The sequence below is a fragment of the Oncorhynchus nerka genome, linkage group LG11, assembly GCF_034236695.1.
Source record: "Oncorhynchus nerka isolate Pitt River linkage group LG11, Oner_Uvic_2.0, whole genome shotgun sequence".
Taxonomy (NCBI): domain Eukaryota; kingdom Metazoa; phylum Chordata; class Actinopteri; order Salmoniformes; family Salmonidae; genus Oncorhynchus; species Oncorhynchus nerka.
Genome location: NC_088406.1, coordinates 5,309,705 through 5,330,409, shown reverse-complemented (window position 1 = coordinate 5,330,409; position 20,705 = coordinate 5,309,705). Strand labels below are relative to the sequence as shown.

Genomic DNA, 20,705 nt, shown 5'->3' with positions numbered 1-20,705 from the left:
ACTGGATGTATTGATACACCATCCAAAGTGTAATTAATAACTTCACCGGGTTCAAAGGGATATTCAATATCTGCTTTATTTTTACCCATCTACCAATAGGTGCCCTTCTTCTTTGAGTCATTGGAAAACCTCCCTGGTCTTTGTGGTTGAATATGTGTTTGAAATCCACTGCTTGACTGGGGGACCTGACAGATAATTGTCTGTGGGGGTACAGAGATGAGGGACCTGACAGATAATTGTCTGTGGGGGTACAGAGATGAGGGACCTGACAGATAATTGTCTGTGGGGGTACAGAGATGAGGGACCTGACAGATAATTGTCTGTGGGGTTACAGAGATGAGGGACCTGACAGATAATTGTCTGTGGGGGTACAGAGATGAGGGACCTGACAGATAATTGTCTGTGGGGGGGAGTACAGAGATGAGGGACCTGACAGATAATTGTCTGTGGGGGTACAGAGATGAGGACAGATAATTGTCTGTGGGGGGTACAGATGAGGGATTGTCTGTGGGGGTACAGAGATGAGGGACCTGACAGATAATTGTCTGTGGGGGTACAGAGATGAGGGACCTGACAGATAATTGTCTGTGGGGGTACAGAGATGAGGGACCTGACAGATAATTGTCTGTGGGGGTACAGAGATGAGGGACCTGACAGATAATTGTCTGTGGGGGTACAGAGATGAGGGACCTGACAGATAATTGTCTGTGGGGGTACAGAGATGAGGGACCTGACAGATAATTGTCTGTGGGGGTACAGAGATGAGGGACCTGACAGATAATTGTCTGTGGGGGTACAGAGATGAGGGACCTGACAGATAATTGTCTGTGGGGGGTACAGAGATGAGGGACCTGACAGATAATTGTCTGTGGGGGTACAGAGATGAGGGACCTGACAGATAATTGTCTGTGGGGGTACAGAGATGAGGGACCTGACAGATAATTGTCTGTGGGGGTACAGAGATGAGGGACCTGACAGATAATTGTCTGTGGGGGTACAGAGATGACACAATCATATTAAGCATTATTATTGCACACAGAGTGCATACACTTTATTATGTGATTTGTTAAGCACATTTTTTTACTCAACTTAGTTAGGCTTGACATAACAAAAGGGCTTGTGTACTTATTGACTCAAGACAAATCTCAATTTAATCCATTTTAAATTCCGGCTGTAACCCTGTAATGTGGAATAAGTCAAGGGGTATGAATACTGTCTGAAGGCTCTGTGTGTGTCTGTACACACCTGTTCTGCATGTCTAAGTGTCTCTATACATACCTGTTCTGCATGTCGAAGTGTCTGTACATACCTGTTCTGCGTGTCTAAGTGTCTCTGTGTGTCTGGTCTCCAAGTCTCGGCAGATTCTCATTCCCCACACGGACGCCCGCCGCCGTTTGTCCACCGCGACGAAAGGGCCAGCAAGACCTACGAGCGTCTGCAGAAGAAGCTCAAGGAGCGGCAAGGGGGAGAGAGAGGAGGAGGAGGTGGTCAGATGAAGGACAGCCCCCCTCCCTCGCCACAGAAGAGTCGAAGCAGCCCCCCCTCCATGGACAGTATCTACAATGGGGTGGTTGGAGGAGGGAAGGGGCTGGAGGCTGAACTGGGACAGGGACAGACCAGCACCACCGCCAAGCAGATGGAGAAAGAACCTGGAGGTAAGGAGGGCCAGTGGCCCGAGGGGTGGCTATTTAACTTGTTCACGCTACCACGTTCCCCTAGGGCACCCCCCTCCCCCACGCTCAACTCAAAAGTGGCGCACAGAATGCAAAAATATTCTTAGAAATATTTAACCTCCACACATTAACAAGTCCAATAGCTCAAATGAAAAGATAAACACCTTGTTCATCTACCCAGCGAGTCAGATTTCTAAAATGTTTTACGGCGAAAACATAGCACATATTTATGTCAAACCACCACCAAAGACACAGCCAATATATAGCCATTTTGTCGAATAAAAGATGCAATCACAAACGCAGGATTAAAAGAAAAATAATTCAATAATTCACAGATGACAGTAATAGGACATGTTACACATCATCAGATGACAGTAATAGGACATGTTACACATCATCAGATGACAGTAATAGGACATGTTACACATCATCAGATGACAGTAATAGGACATGTTACACATCATCAGATGACAGTAATAGGACATGTTACACATCAGATGACAGTAATAGGACATGTTACACATCATCAGATGACAGTAATCGGACATGTTACACATCATCAGATGACAGTAATAGGACATGTTACACATCATCAGATGACAGTAATAGGACATGTTACACATCATCAGATGACAGTAATAGGACATGTTACACATCATCAGATGACAGTAATCGGACATGTTACACATCATCAGATGACAGTAATAGGACATGTTACACATCATCAGATGACAGTAATAGGACATGTTACACATCATCAGATGACAGTAATCGGACATGTTATCACATCATCAGATGACAGTAATAGGACATGTTACACATCATCAGATGACAGTAATATCATCAGATGACATGTTACACATCATCAGATCAGATGACAGTAATAGGACATGTTACACATCAGATCAGATGACAGTAATAGGACATGTTACATGTTACATCATCAGATGACAGTAATAGGACATGTTACACATCATCAGATGACAGTAATAGGACATGTTACACATCATCAGATGACAGTAATAGGACATGTTACATCATCAGATGACAGTAATAGGATGACAGATGACAGTAATAGGACATGTTACAGTAATAGGACATGTTACATCAGATGACAGTAATAGGACATGTTACACATCATCAGATGACAGTAATAGGACATGTTACACATCATCAGATGACAGTAATAGGACATGTTACACATCATCAGATGACAGTAATAGGACATCATCAGATGACAGTTACACATCATCAGATGACAGTAATAGGACATGTTACACATCATCAGATGACAGTAATAATAGGACATGTTACACATCATCAGATGACAGTAATAGGACATGTTACACATCATCAGATGACAGTAATAGGACATGTTACACATCATCAGATGACAGTAATAGGACATGTTACACATCATCAGATGACAGTAATAGGACATGTTACACATCATCAGATGACAGTAATAGGACATGTTACACATCATCAGATGACAGTAATAGGACATGTTACACATCATCAGATGACAGTAATAGGACATGTTACACATTTATGTTTTTTTCAATAATATGCAATTTATATCCATAAATCTCCGTTTACATTGAGGCCATGTTCAAAAAATGCTACAAAAATGTCCGGAGAATTTTCGATAACTCCGCCAGATAACGCCAGATAACGTCAATACACATCATAACCTTTGACTAAATATACATGTTCTACATATAGTTAGAAAGATACACTGCTTCTTAATGCAATCGCTGTGTCACATTTATTTTTAACGTTACAGAAATCGTTCCTTTTTCAATAATCTGAGACGGCGCTCAGACATAAGCAATATTTCTCCGCTATGTTGGAGTCAACAGAAACACAAAATTACAACATAAATATTCCCTTACCTTTGATGGTCTTCGATCAGAATGTAGTGGAAGGACTCATACTTACCCAAAACAGTAACCAGATGACCAACACATTTACATTTACATTTAAGTCATTTAGCAGACGCTCTTATCCAGAGCGACTTACCAGTAACCAGATCACCAACACCAGTAACCAGATCACCAACACCAGTAACCAGATGACCAACACCATTAACCAGATGACCAACACCAGTAACCAGGTGACCAACACCAGTAACCAGGTGACCAACACCAGTAACCAGGTGACCAACACCAGTAACCAGGTGACCAACACCAGTAACCAGGTGACCAACACCAGTAACCAGGTGACCAACGCCAGTAACCAGGTGACCAACGCCAGTAACCGGGTGACCAACACCAGTAACCAGATGACCAACACCATTAACCAGATGACCAACACCAGTAACCAGATGACCAACACCAGTAACCAGATGACCAACACCAGTAACCAGATGACCAACACCAGTAACCAGGTGACCAACACCAGTAACCAGGTGACCAACACCAGTAACCAGATGACCAACACCAGTAACCAGGTGACCAACACCAGTAACCAGGTGACCAACACCAGTAACCAGGTGACCAACGCCAGTAACCAGGTGACCAACGCCAGTAACCGGGTGACCAACGCCAGTAACCGGGTGACCAACGCAGGAACCGGGTGACCAACACCAGTAACCGGGTGACCAACGCCAGTAACCAGGTGACCAACGCCAGTAACCAGATGACCAACGCCAGTAACCAGATGACCAACGCCAGTAACCAGATGACCAACGCCAGTAACCAGATGACCAACACCAGTAACCAGATGACCAACACCAGTAACCAGATGACCAACACTCAGCTGTTGGGATCTCCCAAGGCTTTACCCTATTAAAACCAGTATTTCAACCACACCACATTTCTTGTTAACAAACTATAGTTTTGGCAAGTCGGTTAGGACATCTACTTTGTGCATGACACAAGTCATTTTTCCAACCATTTTCTACGGGCAGATTATTTCACTTATAATTCACTGTATCACAATTCCAGTGGGTCAGAAGTTTACATACACTAAGTTGACGGTGCCTTCAAAACAGCTCGCTAAATTCCACAAAATGATGTCATGGCTTTAGATGCTTCTGATAGGTTAATTGACATAATTTGAATCAATTGGAGGTGTACCTGTGGATGTATTTCAAGGCCTACCTTCAAACTCAGGGCCTCTTTGCTTGACATCATGGGAAAATCAAAAGAAATCAGCCAAGACCTCAGAAACGCCTGAAGGTAATCTGTACAAACAATAGTACGCAAGTATAAACACCATGGGACCACGCAGCCGTCATACCGCTCAGGAAGGAGACACGTTCTGTCTCCTAGAGATGAACGTACTTTGGTGTGAAAGGGGCAAATCAATCCCAGAACAACAGCAAAGGACCTTGTGAAGATGCTGGAGGAAACCGGTACAAAAAGTATCTATATCCACAGTTAAACGAGTCCTATATCGACATAACCTGAAAGGCCACTCAGCAAGGAAGAAGCCACTGCTCCAAAACCGCCATAAAAAAGCCAGAGGTTTGCAACTGCACATGGGGACAAAGATCATACTTTTTGGAGAAATGTCCTCTGGTCTGATGAAACAAAAATAGAACTGTTTGGCCATAATGACCATCGTTATGTTTGGAGGAAAAAGGGGGAGGCTTGCAAGAAGAACACCATCCCAACCTTGAAGCACAGGGGGTGGCAGCATCATGTTGTGGGGTGCTTTTCTGCAGGAGGGACTGGTGCACTTCACAAAATAGATGGCAACATGAGGGGAAATTATGTGGATATATTGAAGCAACATCTCAAGACATCAGTCAGGAAGTTAAAGCTTGGTCGTAAATGGGTCTTCCAAATGGACAATGACCTCAAGCACACTTCCAAAGTTGTGGCAAAAAGGCTTAAGGTCAACAATGTCAAGGTGTTGGAGTGGCCATCACAAAGCCCTGACCTTATTCCTACAGAAAAGTTACATCAGCTCTGTCAGGAGGATTTGGCCAAAATTCATCCAACTTATTGTGGGAAGCTTCTGGAAGGCTACCCAAAACGTTTGACCCAAGTTAAACAATTTAAAGGCAATGCTACCAAATACTAATTGAGTGCATGTAAACTTCTGACCCACTGGGAATGTGATGAAAGAAATAAAAGCTGAAATAAATAATTGTATAATTTATTCTGACATTTCACACCATAAAGATAAAGTGGTGATCCTAACTGAGCTAAGACAGGGCATTTTTACTCTGATTAAATGTCAGGAATTGTGAAAAACTGAGTTTAAATGTATTTGGCTAAGGTGTATGTAAACTTCCGACTTCAGCTGTAGGCGTTCCTTTTGTCCAGGTTGGAAAGGGCACTGTTGAGTGCCATAGAGATTGCATTATCTGTGGATCTGTTGGGGTGGTATGCAAATTAGAGTGGGTCTAGGGTTTCTGGGATAATGGTGTTGATGTGAGCCATGACCAGCCTTTCAAAGCACTTAATGGCTACTGATGTGAGTGCTACGGGTCAGTAGTCATTTAGGCAGGTTACCTTAGTGTTCTTGGGCAAAGGGACTATGGTGGTCTGCTTGAAACATGTTGGTATTACAGACTCAGATAGGGAGAGGTTGAAAATGTCAGTGAAGGCACTTGCCAGTTTGTCAGCGCATGCTCGCAGTACACGTCCTGGTAATCTGTCTGGCCCTGCGGCCTTGAGAATGTTGACCTGTTTAAAGGTCTTACTCACAATGCCTACGGAGAGTGTGATCACTCAGTCGTCTGGAACAGCTGATGCTCTCATGCATGTTTCAGTGTTACTTGCCCTTTGTAGTCTGTAAAAGTTTGAAGCCACATCCTCCGACGAACCACATTTGATGGTTCGTCGGAGGGCAAAGCGAGATTTCTTACAAGCTTCCGGATTAGCTTCCGTGCTTCTACACCTACATTGCTTGCTGTTTGGGGTTTTAGGCTGGGTTTCTGTACAGCACTTTGAGATATCAGCTGATGTACGAAGGGCTATATAAATAAATTTGATTTGATAGAGTCCTGCTCCTTGAGAGTGGCAGCTCTACCCTTTTAACTCAGTGCGGATGCTGCCTGTAATCCATAGCTTCTGGTTGGGGTATGTACGTACGGTCACTGTGGGGACGACATCGTCGGCGTACTTATTGTTGAAGCCAGTGACTGATGTGGTGTACTTCTCAATGCCACCGGAAGAATCCCGGAACCTTATTGTTGAAGCCGGAACCTTATTGTTGAAGCTGGAACCTTATTGTTGAAGCCGGAACCTTATTGTTGAAGCCGGAACCTTATTGTTGAAGCCAGTGACTGATGTGGTGTACTTCTCAATGCCACCGGAAGAATCCCGGAACCTTATTGTTGAAGCCGGAACCTTATTGTTGAAGCCGGAACCTTATTGTTGAAGCCAGTGACTGATGTGGTGTACTTCTCAATGCCACCGGAAGAATCCCGGAACCTTATTGTTGAAGCCGGAACCTTATTGTTGAAGCCGGAATCTTATTGTTGAAGCCAGTGACTGATGTGGTGTACTCCTCAATGCCACCGGAAGAATCCCGGAACCTTATTGTTGAAGCCGGAACCTTATTGTTGAAGCCGGAACCTATTCCAGTCTGTGCTCGCATAACACTCCTGTAGCTTAGTGTCATTTTAATTATTTTAGTAGACTCTCTTATCCAGAGTGACTTAGTGCTTTCATCTTAAGATGGCTAGGTGAGACGACCACATCACAGTCGTAGTGAAGTACATGTTTTCCCCCTCAATAACAAAGTTATCATCTTAGTCAGAGCTAGTGGGTAGTGACTCTGCTGTCCTTGCATCAAGGGGGAAGCTGGTCCCACCGTTAGGGTTCCAGAGACAGAGAAAAGTTTTTGACTGTACATGAATGGACCTGCCTGTTACCCTGGGATTAACATATGTATGATGAATCTTTTTTTTTTTTTTTGTGCGTAATAAATTGCATAATTTAAAATTCGTAATTTCTTCTGTGTCTCCTTCTAGACATGGATAAAGAGGCTCAGCTCCTACAGGCCCTGTTGAACACTGTCAGTAAACCAGTGGTGAGTGTGTCTCTCTCTGTGTCTTGTCTTTCATATCATGGACTTTTCATACCATAATATTTCAAATCAAGAGTTTATGACATGCACAAGGGCCGCAGATGTAATTGCAGGGTAGGGTGAAATTCTTCTGCCCGGAGCTCCAACAATGTAGGTCACAGAGAAGTGAATGAAACAATATTACAATAATAGTAATAATACTAAGTGAAATAATATAATACTGGGGGTGGAAGGACAGGGGGGTTAGCTGACTGGGGGTGGAAGGACAGGGGGTTAGCTGACTGGGGGTGGAAGGACAGGGGGTTAGCTGATTGGGGGTGGAAGGACTGGGGGTTAGCTGACTGGGGGTGGAAGGACAGGGGGTTAGCTGACTGGGGGTGGAAGGACAGGGGGTTAGCTGATTGGGGGTGGAAGGACAGGGGGTTAGCTGACTGGGGGGTGGAAGGACAGGGGGTAGCTGATTGGGGGTGGAAGGACAGGGGGTTAGCTGACTGGGGGGTGGAAGGACAGGGGGTAGCTGATTGGGGGTGGAAGGACAGGGGGTAGCTGATTGGGGGTGGAAGGACAGGGGTTAGCTGACTGGGGGTGGAAGGACAGGGGTTAGCTGACTGGGGGTGGAAGGACAGGGGGTTAGCTGACTGGGGGTGGAAGGACAGGGGGTAGCTGATTGGGGGTGGAAGGACAGGGGGTTAGCTGATTGGGGGTGGAAGGACAGGGGGTTAGCTGATTGGGGGTGGAAGGACAGGGGGTTTAGCTGATTGGGGGTGGAAGGACAGGGGGTTAGCTGATTGGGGGTGGAAGGACAGGGGTTAGCTGATTGGGGGTGGAAGGACAGGGGTTAGCTGATTGGGGGTGGAAGGACAGGGGGTTAGCTGATTGGGGGTGGAAGGACAGGGGGTTAGCTGATTGGGGGTGGAAGGACAGGGGGTTAGCTGATTGGGGGGTGGAAGGACAGGGGTTAGCTGATTGGGGGTGGAAGGACAGGGGTTAGCTGACTGGGGGTGGAAGGACAGGGGGTGGAAGGACAGGGGTTAGCTGATTGGGGGTGGAAGGACAGGGGGTAGCTGATTGGGGGTGGAAGGACAGGGGGTAGCTGACTGGGGGTGGAAGGACAGGGGTTAGCTGACTGGGGGTGGAAGGACAGGGGGTTAGCTGACTGGGGGTGGAAGGACAGGGGTGGAAGGACAGGGGGTTAGCTGACTGGGGGTGGAAGGACAGGGGGTAGCTGACTGGGGGTGGAAGGACAGGGGGTTAGCTGATTGGGGGTGGCAGGACAGGGGTTAGTTGATTGGGGTTAGCTGATTTGGGGGTGGCAGGACAGGGGGTTAGCTGATTGGGGGTTAGCTGATTGGGGGTGGAAGGACAGGGGGTTAGCTGATTGGGGGTGGAAGGACAGGGGTTAGCTGATTGGGGGTGGAAGGACAGGGGGTTAGCTGATTGGGGTTAGCTGATTGGGGGTGGCAGGACAGGGGGTTAGCTGATTGGGGGTGGCAGGACAGGGGGTTAGCTGATTGGGGGTTAGCTGATTGGGGATGTTGGATGGGGGTTAGCTGATTGGGGGTGGTACGATATGGGGGTAGCTGATTGGGGGTAGGAGGGGTAGCTGACTGGGAGGGTAGCTGACTGGGGATATTGGATGGGGGGTAGCTGACTGGGGGTGTTGGATGGGGTTGGCTGACTGGGGGTGGTAGGATGGGGGTAGCTGACTGGGGGGTTGGTAGGATATGGGGGTAGCTGACTGGGGGGTTGGTAGGATATGGGGGTAGCTGACTGGGGGTTGGTAGGATATGGGGGTTGGTAGGATGGGGGGTTTGCTGACTGGGGTGGTAGGATGGGGGGGCCGGGGTAGCTGAATGGGGGTGGTTGCATGGGGGCCGGGGTAGCTGAATGGGGGTGGTTGCATGGGGGGCAGGGGTACTTGTCTGGGCGGTGGTAGGTCAGGAGGGGGGCAGGGGTAACTGACTGCTACAGAACTACAGAACGGAGGAGGTATTAGCTACAGGATGGAGGAGGTATGGAGGAGGTATTAGCTACAGGATGGAGGAGGTATGGAGGAGGTATTAGCTACAGAACGGAGGAGGTATTAGGAGGAGGTATTAGCTACAGGACGGAGGAGGTATTAGCTACAGGACGGAGGAGGTATTAGCTACAGGACGGAGGAGGTATTAGCTACAGGACGGAGGAGGTATTAGCTACAGGACGGAGGAGGTATTAGCTACAGGACGGAGGAGGTATTAGCTACAGGACGGAGGAGGTATTAGCTACAGGGCGGAGGAGATATTAGCTACAGAACAGAGGAGGTATGGAGGAGGTATTAGCTACAGGACGGAGGAGGTATTAGCTACAGGACGGAGGAGGTATTAGCTACAGGACAGAGGAGGTATTGGCTACAGGACGGAGGAGGTATTGGCTACAGGACGGAGGAGGTATTAGCTACAGGACGGAGGAGGTATGGAGGAGGTGCTGGCTACAGGACAGAGGAGGTGCTGGCTACAGGACGGAGGAGGTATTAGCTACAGGACGGAGGAGGTATGGAGGAGGTGCTGGCTACAGGACGGAGGAGGTATTAGCTACAGGACAGAGGAGGTATGGAGGAGGTGCTGGCTACAGGACGGAGGAGGTATTAGCTACAGGACGGAGGAGGTATGGAGGAGGTGCTGGCTACAGGACAGAGGAGGTGCTGGCTACAGGACAGAGGAGGTGTTAGCTACAGGACAGAGGAGGTAATGCTATTGATGTCTGATCTGATGAGGAATTAACTGGTCTTTTTGTTGGATTACGAGTGGAGATTTTTACCCTAATCATGTTGGAGTCATTGAGTAGGCCTAATGTCTTTCTGTTCTGAAGCTGATTTATTTTAAGGTGCTGGAGTAGATCAAAGCTCTAATGAAGAACCACTTTTCCTTCCTTCGTACCATGCAGGATTAGGCTGGTGCAGTCAATGGCTTGCATCCCAAATGGCACCCTATTCCCTATATAGGGTACTACTTTTGACCAGATAGGGTGCCATTTGGGACGCAGGCCCAAGCCTTGTTTAAAAACCCGGCAAGCTCCAGCTGTTGGATGAGAACTGGAAATAGAATGTATTTAACCTTATATGAGATGATTCTCGTCATCATGCATGTCTCTCTCATCAATGTCTGATGTCAGACCCATGTAAAGTACCAAAACAAGTCTATTTGACAGAGAGACGGAGAGGTTTGGAGATGGAGAGAGATGGGGAGGTTTGGAGATGGAGAGAGATGGGGAGGTTTGGAGATGGAGAGAGATGGGGGAGGTTTGGAGATGGAGAGAGATGGGGAGGTTTGGAGATGGAGAGAGAGAGAGAGATGGGGGAGGTTTGGAGATGGAGAGAGATGGGGAGGTTTGGAGATGGGGAGAGATGGGGAGGTTTGGAGATGGAGAGAGAGAGATGGGGGAGGTTTGGAGATGGAGAGAGAGAGATGGGGGAGGTTTGGAGATGGAGAGAGATGGGGAGGTTTGGAGATGGAGAGAGATGGGGAGGTTTGGAGATGGAGAGAGAGAGAGAGATGGGGGAGGTTTGGAGATGGAGAGAGATGGGGAGGTTTGGAGATGGAGAGAGATGGGGAGGTTTGGAGATGGAGAGAGAGAGATGGGGAGGTTTGGAGATGGGGGAGGTTTGGAGATGGAGAGAGATGGGGAGGTTTGGAGATGGAGAGAGATGGGGAGGTTTGGAGATGGAGAGAGATGGGGAGGTTTGGAGATGGAGAGAGATGGGGAGGTTTGGAGATGGAGAGAGATGGGGAGGTTTGGAGATGGAGAGAGATGGGGAGGTTTGGAGATGGAGAGAGATGGGGAGGTTTGGAGATGGAGAGAGATGGGGAGGTTTGGAGATGGAGAGAGAGAGAGATGGGGGGAGGTTTGGAGATGGAGAGAGATGGGGGAGGTTTGGAGATGGAGAGAGATGGGGAGGTTTGGAGATGGAGAGAGATGGGGAGGTTTGGAGATAGAGAGAGAGAGAGGGGGAGGTTTGGAGATATAGAGAGAGAGATGGGGAGGTTTGGAGATAGAGAGAGAGAGATGGGGGAGGTTTGGAGATGGAGAGAGAGATGGGGGAGGTTTGGAGATGGAGAGAGATGGGGAGGTTTGGAGATGGAGAGAGATGGGGAGGTTTGAAGATGGGGAGGTTTGGAGATGGAGAGAGATGGGGAGGTTTGGAGATGGAGAGAGATGGGGAGGTTTGGAGATGGAGAGAGATGGGGAGGTTTGGAGATGGAGAGAGATGGGGGAGGTTTGGAGATGGGGGAGGTTTGGAGATGGAGAGATATGGGGAGGTTTGGAGATGGAGAGAGATGGGGAGGTTTGGAGATTTGGAGGTTTGGAGATGGGGAGGTTTGGAGATGGAGAGAGATGAGGGAGGTTTGGAGATGGAGAGAGAGATGGGGGAGGTTTGGAGAGAGAGATGGGGAGGTTTGGAGAGAGATGGGGGAGGTTTGGAGAGCGAGATGGGGGAGGTTTGGAGAGCGAGATGGGGAGGTTTGGAGAGCGAGGGGGAGGTTTGGAGTTTGAGAGAGGGGGAGGTTTGGAGTTTGAGAGAGATGGGGAGGTTTGGAGTTTGAGAGAGATGGGGGAGGTTTGGAGTTTGAGAGAGATGGGGAGGTTTGGAGTTTGAGAGATGGGGGAGGTTTGGAGTTTGAGAGATGGGGGAGGTTTGGAGAGAGAGATGGGGGAGGTTTGGAGTTTGAGAGATGGGGAGGTTTGGAGAGAGAGATGGGGGAGGTTTGGAGAGCGAGAGGGGGAGGTTTGGAGTTTGAGAGATGGGGAGGTTTGGAGTTTGAGAGAGATGGGGGAGGTTTGGAGTTTGAGAGAGATGGGGGAGGTTTGGAGTTTGAGAGAGATGGGGGAGGTTTGGAGTTTGAGAGATGGGGAGGTTTGGAGTTTGAGAGAGATGGGGAGGTTTGGAGTTTGAGAGAGATGGGGAGGTTTGGAGTTTGAGAGAGATGGGGAGGTTTGGAGTTTGAGAGATGGGGGAGGTTTAGAGATGGGGGCTGTTTGGAGATGGAGAGCGAGATGGGGGAGGTTTGGAGAGCGAGATGGGGGAGGTTTGGAGAGCGAGAGAGAGATGGGGAGGTTTGTAGATGGAGAGAGAGGATGAAGCGGGGTAGTATTCTCCTCCTGAGACATACTGGCCCCCAGCTCAGTGGGTAGACACTACACAGACAGAGGTGAGGAGGAGGACAGACAGACAGGGGTTGATTGCGTTCTTCCATGTAGTGAACTGTTCCTGACTTCCTGTCAGTTGGTCCGTGTAATTTCTTTACCTCACAAAACAGAGAATATATCCCCAAGAGATGCCTAGTCAGGCAAACAGCTGAAGGTTAACGTTGCCCTCCCTACAGGAGTACACTATCTCCACTGTCTCTACTATTCCTACTGTCTTTCTCTATCTATCTCTACCTGCCCTACTATCTCTACTAGCCCTACTATCTCTACTAGCCCTACTATCTCTACTAGCCCTACTGTCTCTACTAGCCCTACTATCTATCTATCTCTACTAGCCCTACTATCTCTACTAGCCCTACTATCTATCTATCTCTACTATCTATCTATCTCTACTAGCCCTACTATCTATCTATCTCTACTAGCCCTACTATCTATCTATCTCTACTAGCCCTACTATCTATCTATCTCTACTAGCCCTACTATCTCTACTAGCCCTACTGTCTCTACTAGCCCTACTATCTATCTATCTCTACTATCTATCTATCTCTACTATCTATCTATCTCTACTAGCCCTACTATCTATCTATCTCTACTAGCCCTACTATCTATCTATCTCTACTAGCCCTACTGTCTCTACTAGCCCTACTATCTATCTATCTCTACTAGCCCTACTATCTCTACTAGCCCCACTATCTCTACTAGCCCTACTATCTATCTATCTCTACTAGCCCTACTATCTATCTATCTCTACTAGCCCTACTATCTATCTATCTCTACTAGCCCTACTATCTCTACTAGCCCTACTATATATCTATCTCTACTAGCCCTACTATCTCTACTAGCCCTACTATCTATCTATCTCTACTAGCCCTACTATCTCTACTTGCCCTACTATCTATCTATCTCTACTAGCCCTACTATCTATCTATCTCTACTAGCCCTATTATCTATCTATCTCTACTAGCCCTACTATCTAGCTATCTACTAGCCCTACTATCTCTACTAGCCCTACTATCTATCTATCTCTACTAGCCCTACTATCTCTACTAGCCCCACTATCTCTACTAGCCCTACTATCTATCTATCTCTACTAGCCCTACTATCTATCTATCTCTACTAGCCCTACTATCTATCTATCTCTACTAGCCCTACTATCTCTACTAGCCCTACTATATATCTATCTCTACTAGCCCTACTATCTCTACTAGCCCTACTATCTATCTATCTCTACTAGCCCTACTATCTCTACTTGCCCTACTATCTATCTATCTCTACTAGCCCTACTATCTATCTATCTCTACTAGCCCTATTATCTATCTATCTCTACTAGCCCTACTATCTAGCTATCTACTAGCCCTACTATCTCTACTAGCCCTACTATCTATCTATCTCTACTAGCCCTACTATCTCTACTTGCCCTACTATCTCTACTAGCCCTACTATCTCTCTATCTCTACTAGCCCTACTAGCCCTACTATCTAACTATCTCTACTAGCCCTACTATCTCTACTAGCCCTACTATCTATCTATCTCTACTAGCCCTACTATCTCTACTTGCCCTACTATCTATCTATCTCTACTAGCCCTACTATCTATCTATCTCTACTAGCCCTACTATCTCTACTAGCCCTACTATCTATCTATCTCTACTAGCCCTACTATCTCTACTAGCCCTACTATCTCTACAGGCCCTACTATCTATCTATCTCTAATAGCCCTACTATCTCCACTAGCCCTACTATCTCTACTAGCCCTACTATCTCTACTAGCACTACTATATATCTATCTCTACTAGCCCTACTATCTCTACTAGCCCTACTATCTATCTATCTCTACTAGCCCTACTATCTATACTAGCCCTACTATCTCTACTATCTATACTAGCCCTACTAGCCCTACTATCTCTACTAGCCCTACTAGCCCTACTATCTCTACTAGCCCTACTATATATCTATCTCTACTAGCCCTACTATCTCTACTAGCCCTACTATCTATCTATCTCTACTAACCCTACTATCTCTACTAGCCCTACTATCTCTACTTGCCCTACTATCTCTACTTGCCCTACTATCTATCTATCTCTACTAGCCCTACTATCTATCTATCTCTACTAGCCCTACTATCTATCTATCTATCTCTACTAGCCCTACTATCTCTACTAGCCCTACTATCTATCTATCTCTACTAGCCCTACTATCTCTACTAGCCCTACTATCTATCTATCTCTACTAGCCCTACTATCTATCTATCTCTACTAGCCCTACTATCTCTACTAGCCCTACTATATATCTATCTCTACTAGCCCTACTATCTCTACTAGCCCTACTATCTATATATCTCTACAAGCCCTACTATCTCTACTTGCCCTACTATCTATCTATCTACTAGCCCTACTATCTATCTATCTCTACTAGCCCTATTATCTATCTATCTCTACTAGCCCTACTATCTATCTATCTACTAGCCCTACTATCTCTACTAGCCCTACTATCTATCTATCTCTACTAGCCCTACTATCTATCTATCTCTACTAGCCCTACTATCTATCTATCTCTACTAGCCCTACTATATATCTATCTCTACTAGCCCTACTATCTATCTATCTCTACTAGCCCTACTATCTATCTATCTCTACTAGCCCTACTATCTCTACTAGCCCTACTATCTCTACTAGCCCTACTATATATCTATCTACTAGCCCTACTATCTCTACTAGCCCTACTATCTATCTATCTCTACTAGCCCTACTATCTCTACTAGCCCTACTATCTCTAATAGCCCTACTATCTATCTATCTCTAATAGCCCTACTATCTCTACTAGCCCTACTATCTCTACTAGCCCTACTATCTCTACTAGCCCTACTATCTCTACTAGCCCTACTATCTATCTATCTCTACTAGCCCTACTATCTCTACTAGCCCTACTATCTATCTATCTATCTCTACTATCTCTACTATCTATCTATCTCTACTAGCCCTACTATCTCTACTTGCCCTACTATCTATCTATCTCTACTAGCCCTACTATCTATCTATCTCTACTAGCCCTACTATCTCTACTAGCCCTACTATCTCTACTAGCCCTACTATCTCTACTAGCCCTACTAGCCCTACTATCTCTACTAGCCCTACTATTTATCTATCTCTACTAGCCCTACTATCTATCTATCTCTACTAGCCCTACTATCTATCTATCTCTACTAGCCCTACTATCTATCTATCTCTACTAGTCCTACTATCTATCTATCTCTACTAGCCCTACTATCTCTACTAGCTCTACTAGCCCTACTGTCTCTACTAGCCCTACTATCTATCTATCTCTACTAGCCCTACTATCTCTACTAGCTCTACTAGCCCTACTGTCTCTACTAGCCCTACTATCTATCTATCTCTACTAGCCCTACTATCTCTACTAGCCCTACTATCTATCTATCTCTACTATCTATCTATCTCTACTAGCCCTACTATCTATCTATCTCTACTAGCCCTACTATCTATCTATCTCTACTAGCCCTACTATCTATCTATCTCTACTAGCCCTACTATCTCTACTAGCTCTACTAGCCCTACTGTCTCTACTAGCCCTACTATCTATCTATCTCTACTAGCCCTACTATCTCTACTAGCCCTACTATCTATCTATCTCTACTAGCCCTACTATCTCTACTAGCCCTACTATATATCTATCTACTAGCCCTACTATCTCTACTAGCCCTACTATCTATCTATCTCTACTAGCCCTACTATCTCTACTAGCCCTACTATCTCTAATAGCCCTACTATCTATCTATCTCTAATAGCCCTACTATCTCTACTAGCCCTACTATCTCCACTAGCCCTACTATCTCTACTAGCCCTACTATCTCTACTAGCCCTACTATCTCTACTAGCCCTACTATCTCTACTAGCCATACTATCTATCTATCTCTACTAGCCCTACTATCTATCTATCTCTACTAGCCCTACTATCTCTACTAGCTCTACTAGCCCTACTAGCTCTACTAGCCCTACTATCTATCTATCTCTACTAGCCCTACTATCTCTACTAGCTCTACTAGCCTTACTATCTATCTATCTCTACTAGCCCTACTATCTCTACTAGCTCTACTAGCCTTACTATCTATCTATCTCTACTAGCCCTACTATCTCTACTAGCCCTACTATCTATCTATCTCTACTAGCCCTACTATCTCTACTAGCTCTACTATCTATCTATCTCTACTAGCCCTACTATCTCTACTAGCCCTACTATCTCTACTATCCCTACTATCTATCTATCTCTACTAGCCCTACTATCTCTACTAGCCCTACTATCTATCTATCTCTACTAGCCCTACTATCTCTACTAGCCCTACTATCTCTACTTTGTACTCCCTGACGAAGGCTATGCAGAACATATTGAAGATGTCCTGACAGTAAAGGGTTTTGAAGTATATGAAGAGTTCCTTGGTTCTCTCTGTGTTGCTGTTGGTTGCTGCTGTGGATTTGCTCTGTAAAGGAGTTTAATGCATTATACTTTCACCCTTTCCTTTCGTTTATAGTCAGTTTGCTGAGAATCCGGTCATTTTTCTTCTAAAGGACACTAATTCCATATTTCCATATATCCATATTTCTCTAATCCTGAACCTCGACTGATTCCGTCTTGTGTCACCCTCCAGGTGACAGACATCCAGGCCAAAGGGGCAGCGTTGAGCTGGGTGGCCCCCAGCAGGGCAGAGGGAGAGGGGGTCAGCCCCTCCCCGGAGCCTCTCAGTTACGACGTGTCCATCTCCTACAGCGGCAAGGACGGGAAGTACACCAGCATGTACAGGTAGGGATGCCGTTTGTGTGCTGGTTTGGCTCTCCTGCAATGGACTGGCGTTCCCTACTGAAATGATGTGGTACTAAATGTCTCCCCTGTTTCCTCTGATGGGGGGGTTTCTCTCTCCTCTCCTGTTCCAGTGGTGAACAACTAAGTGTAACTTTAGAAGACCTGAGGCCAGCAACAGACTACCACGTCAGGTTGGTACAACTACTGTTCAGGGCCCCTCTGTGTGCTCTAATCAACCATACAGCGGTCTGTCTGTGTGCTCTAATCAGTCGTACAGCTGTCTGTCTGTGTGCTCTAATCAACCATACAGCTGTCTGTCTGTGTGCTCTAATCAGTCATACAGCTGTCTGTCTGTGTGCTCTAATCAGTCGTACAGCTGTCTGTCTGTGTGCTCTAATCAGTCATACCGCTGTCTGTCTGTGTGCTCTAATCAGTCATACGGCTGTCTGTCTCTCTAATCAGTCATACAGCTGTCTGTCTGTGTGCTCTAATCAGTCATACAGCTGTCTGTCTGTGTGCTCTAATCAGTCGTACAGCTGTCTGTCTGTGTGCTCTAATCAACCATACAGCTGTCTGTCTGTTTGTGCTCTAATCAGTCATACAGCTGTCTGTCTGTGTGCTCTAATCAGTCGTACAGCTGTCTGTCTGTGTGCTCTAATCAGTCATACAGCTGTCTGTCTGTGTGCTCTAATCAGCCATACAGCTGTATGTCTGTTTGTGCTCTAATCAGTCATACAGCTGTCTGTCTGTGTGCTCTAATCAGTCGTACAGCTGTCTGTCTGTGTGCTCTAATCAGTCATACAGCTGTCTGTCTGTGTGCTCTAATCAGTCGTACAGCTGGCTGTCTGTGTGCTCTAATCAACCGTACAGCTGTCTGTCTGTGTGCTCTAATCAGTCGTACAGCTGTCTGTCTGTCTGTGCTCTAATCAGTCATACAGCTGTCTGTCTGTGTGCTCTAATCAGTCGTACAGCTGTCTGTCTGTCTGTGCTCTAATCAGTCATACAGCTGTCTGTCTGTGTGCTCTAATCAACCATACAGCTGTCTGTCTGTGTGCTCTAATCAGTCATACGGCTGTCTGTCTGTGTGCTCTAATCAGTCGTACGGCTGTCTGTCTGTGTGCTCTAATCAGTCATACGGCTGTCTGTCTGTGTGCTCTAATCAGTCATACGGCTGTCTGTCTGTGTGCTCTAATCAGTCATACGGCTGTCTGTCCAAAATGTCTCTTGTCAAAAGTCGTGCACTCTGTCTCTCTCTCCAGGGTCGTGTGTTCAGGGCAGTGTTTACGCGGCAGTCCGTCGGAGGCAGTAGCCTTCACCACTCGGAGCTGCGAACCAGACCCCCCCAGCCCCCCCAGAAAGGCCAGTGGCTCCAAGAGCAGCACCCTCGTCCTCCAGTGGAAGGTACTGTACCTTTTTTGTAGAGCCTATTCATGCTTTTGTACTTCGCAGCCCATTGAAAAAACTATATGCTGTGTGTGTGTGTGGGGTTCAACAGCACAGTGGATGCTGTACTATGTCAGGTTCCTGTTAGTTTGGCCTGTGTGTGTGTGTGGGGTTCAACAGCACAGTGGATGCTGTACTATGTCAGGTTCCTGTTAGTTTGGCCTGTGTGTGTGTGTGTGTGTGTGTGGGGTTCAACAGCACAGTGGATGCTGTACTATGTCAGGTTCCTGTTAGTTTGGCCTGTGTGTGTGTGTGTGTGTGGGGTTCAACAGCACAGTGGATGCTGTACTATGTCAGGTTCCTGTTAGTTTGGCCTGTGTGTGTGTGGGGTTCAACAGCACAGTGGATGCTGTACTATGTCAGGTTCCTGTTAGTTTGGCCTGTGTGTGTGTGTGTCTGTGTACCACTGGGCCTGGAATGAATGGGATGTTAATTGAGAGTAATCAAGATGTCGTGCTTCCACAGGCCCCGTGTGACAACGGCTCCAAAATCCAGAACTACACGCTCCAGTGGGACGAGGGGAAGGGCACCGGGGGTTATGAGCAGTGTTACTATGGACCTCAGAAACAGTATCGGGTCACCAAGCTCTCTCCAGCTTCAAGATACTCCTTCCGCCTCGCAGCCAAAAACGACATGGGTACAAGGTACGTGGTTAACTCAACGATATTTTCTCCTGGACACAGTGATGACAGGCTGCGTACTGTCTCTACGGGCCGCGTACTGTCTCTACGGGCCACGTACTGTCTCCTCGGGCCGCGTACTGTCTCTACGGGCCACGTACTGTCTCCTCCTTCCTGTCCTCTCTCCTCCACCCTCTCTCCTCGGCTACCTTCTCTCCTCTCTCCAAACGACTCATCTCCCTCTTTTGTCTTTTGGGTTTTCCTTCCTCTCTGTTAGTGAGTTCTCTGAGACAGTGGACCTGTATACCTCGTGCAGCGTACCCTCCCCGCCCCTCCCTCCAGAGCTGGTGAAGGCAGGGGTGACCTGGTTGTGTCTGACCTGGCAGAGACCCTCCACTTCCCCCAAGGAGGACGATATCTTCTACAGCCTGGAGATGGATGAGGACGAGGTACGGGTCAGTCAGTCATGACATTACATACTGATGAGGACGAGGTACGGGTCAGTCAGTCATGACATTACATACTGATGAGGACGAGGTACGGGTCAGTCAGTCATGACATTACATTCTGATGAGGACGAGGTACGAGTCAGTCATGACATTACATACTGATGAGGACGAGGTACGGGTCAGTCATGACATTACATACTGATGAGGACGGGGTACGGGTCAGTCAGTCATGACATTACATACTGATGAGGACGAGGTACGGGTCAGTCAGTCATGACATCACATACTGATGAGGACGAGGTACGGGTCAGTCAGTCATGACATTACATACTGATGAGGACTGGGTACGGATCAGTCATGACATTACATACTGATGAGGACGGCCAGTGCGGGTCAGTCAGTCATGACATTACATACTGATGAGGACGGGGTACGGATCAGTCATGACATTACATACTGATGAGGACGAGGTACGGGTCAGTCAGTCATGACATTACATACTGATGAGGACGGGGTACGGGTCAGTCATGACATTAC

General features: G+C 46.9%; 1 protein-coding gene across 1 annotated transcript in view; it reads left to right on the top strand.

The window, feature by feature from the left end:
* The window catches only part of fndc3a (fibronectin type III domain containing 3A), a 190,269-nt gene that overhangs the window by 98,063 nt on the left and 71,501 nt on the right, over window positions 1-20,705 (top strand). The window contains 7 exon segments of the mRNA XM_065024164.1: window positions 1,353-1,655; window positions 7,606-7,664; window positions 17,505-17,656; window positions 17,788-17,847; window positions 18,916-19,057; window positions 19,565-19,743; window positions 19,997-20,168. Coding sequence (XP_064880236.1) covers window positions 1,353-1,655; window positions 7,606-7,664; window positions 17,505-17,656; window positions 17,788-17,847; window positions 18,916-19,057; window positions 19,565-19,743; window positions 19,997-20,168 — 1,067 coding nt within the window.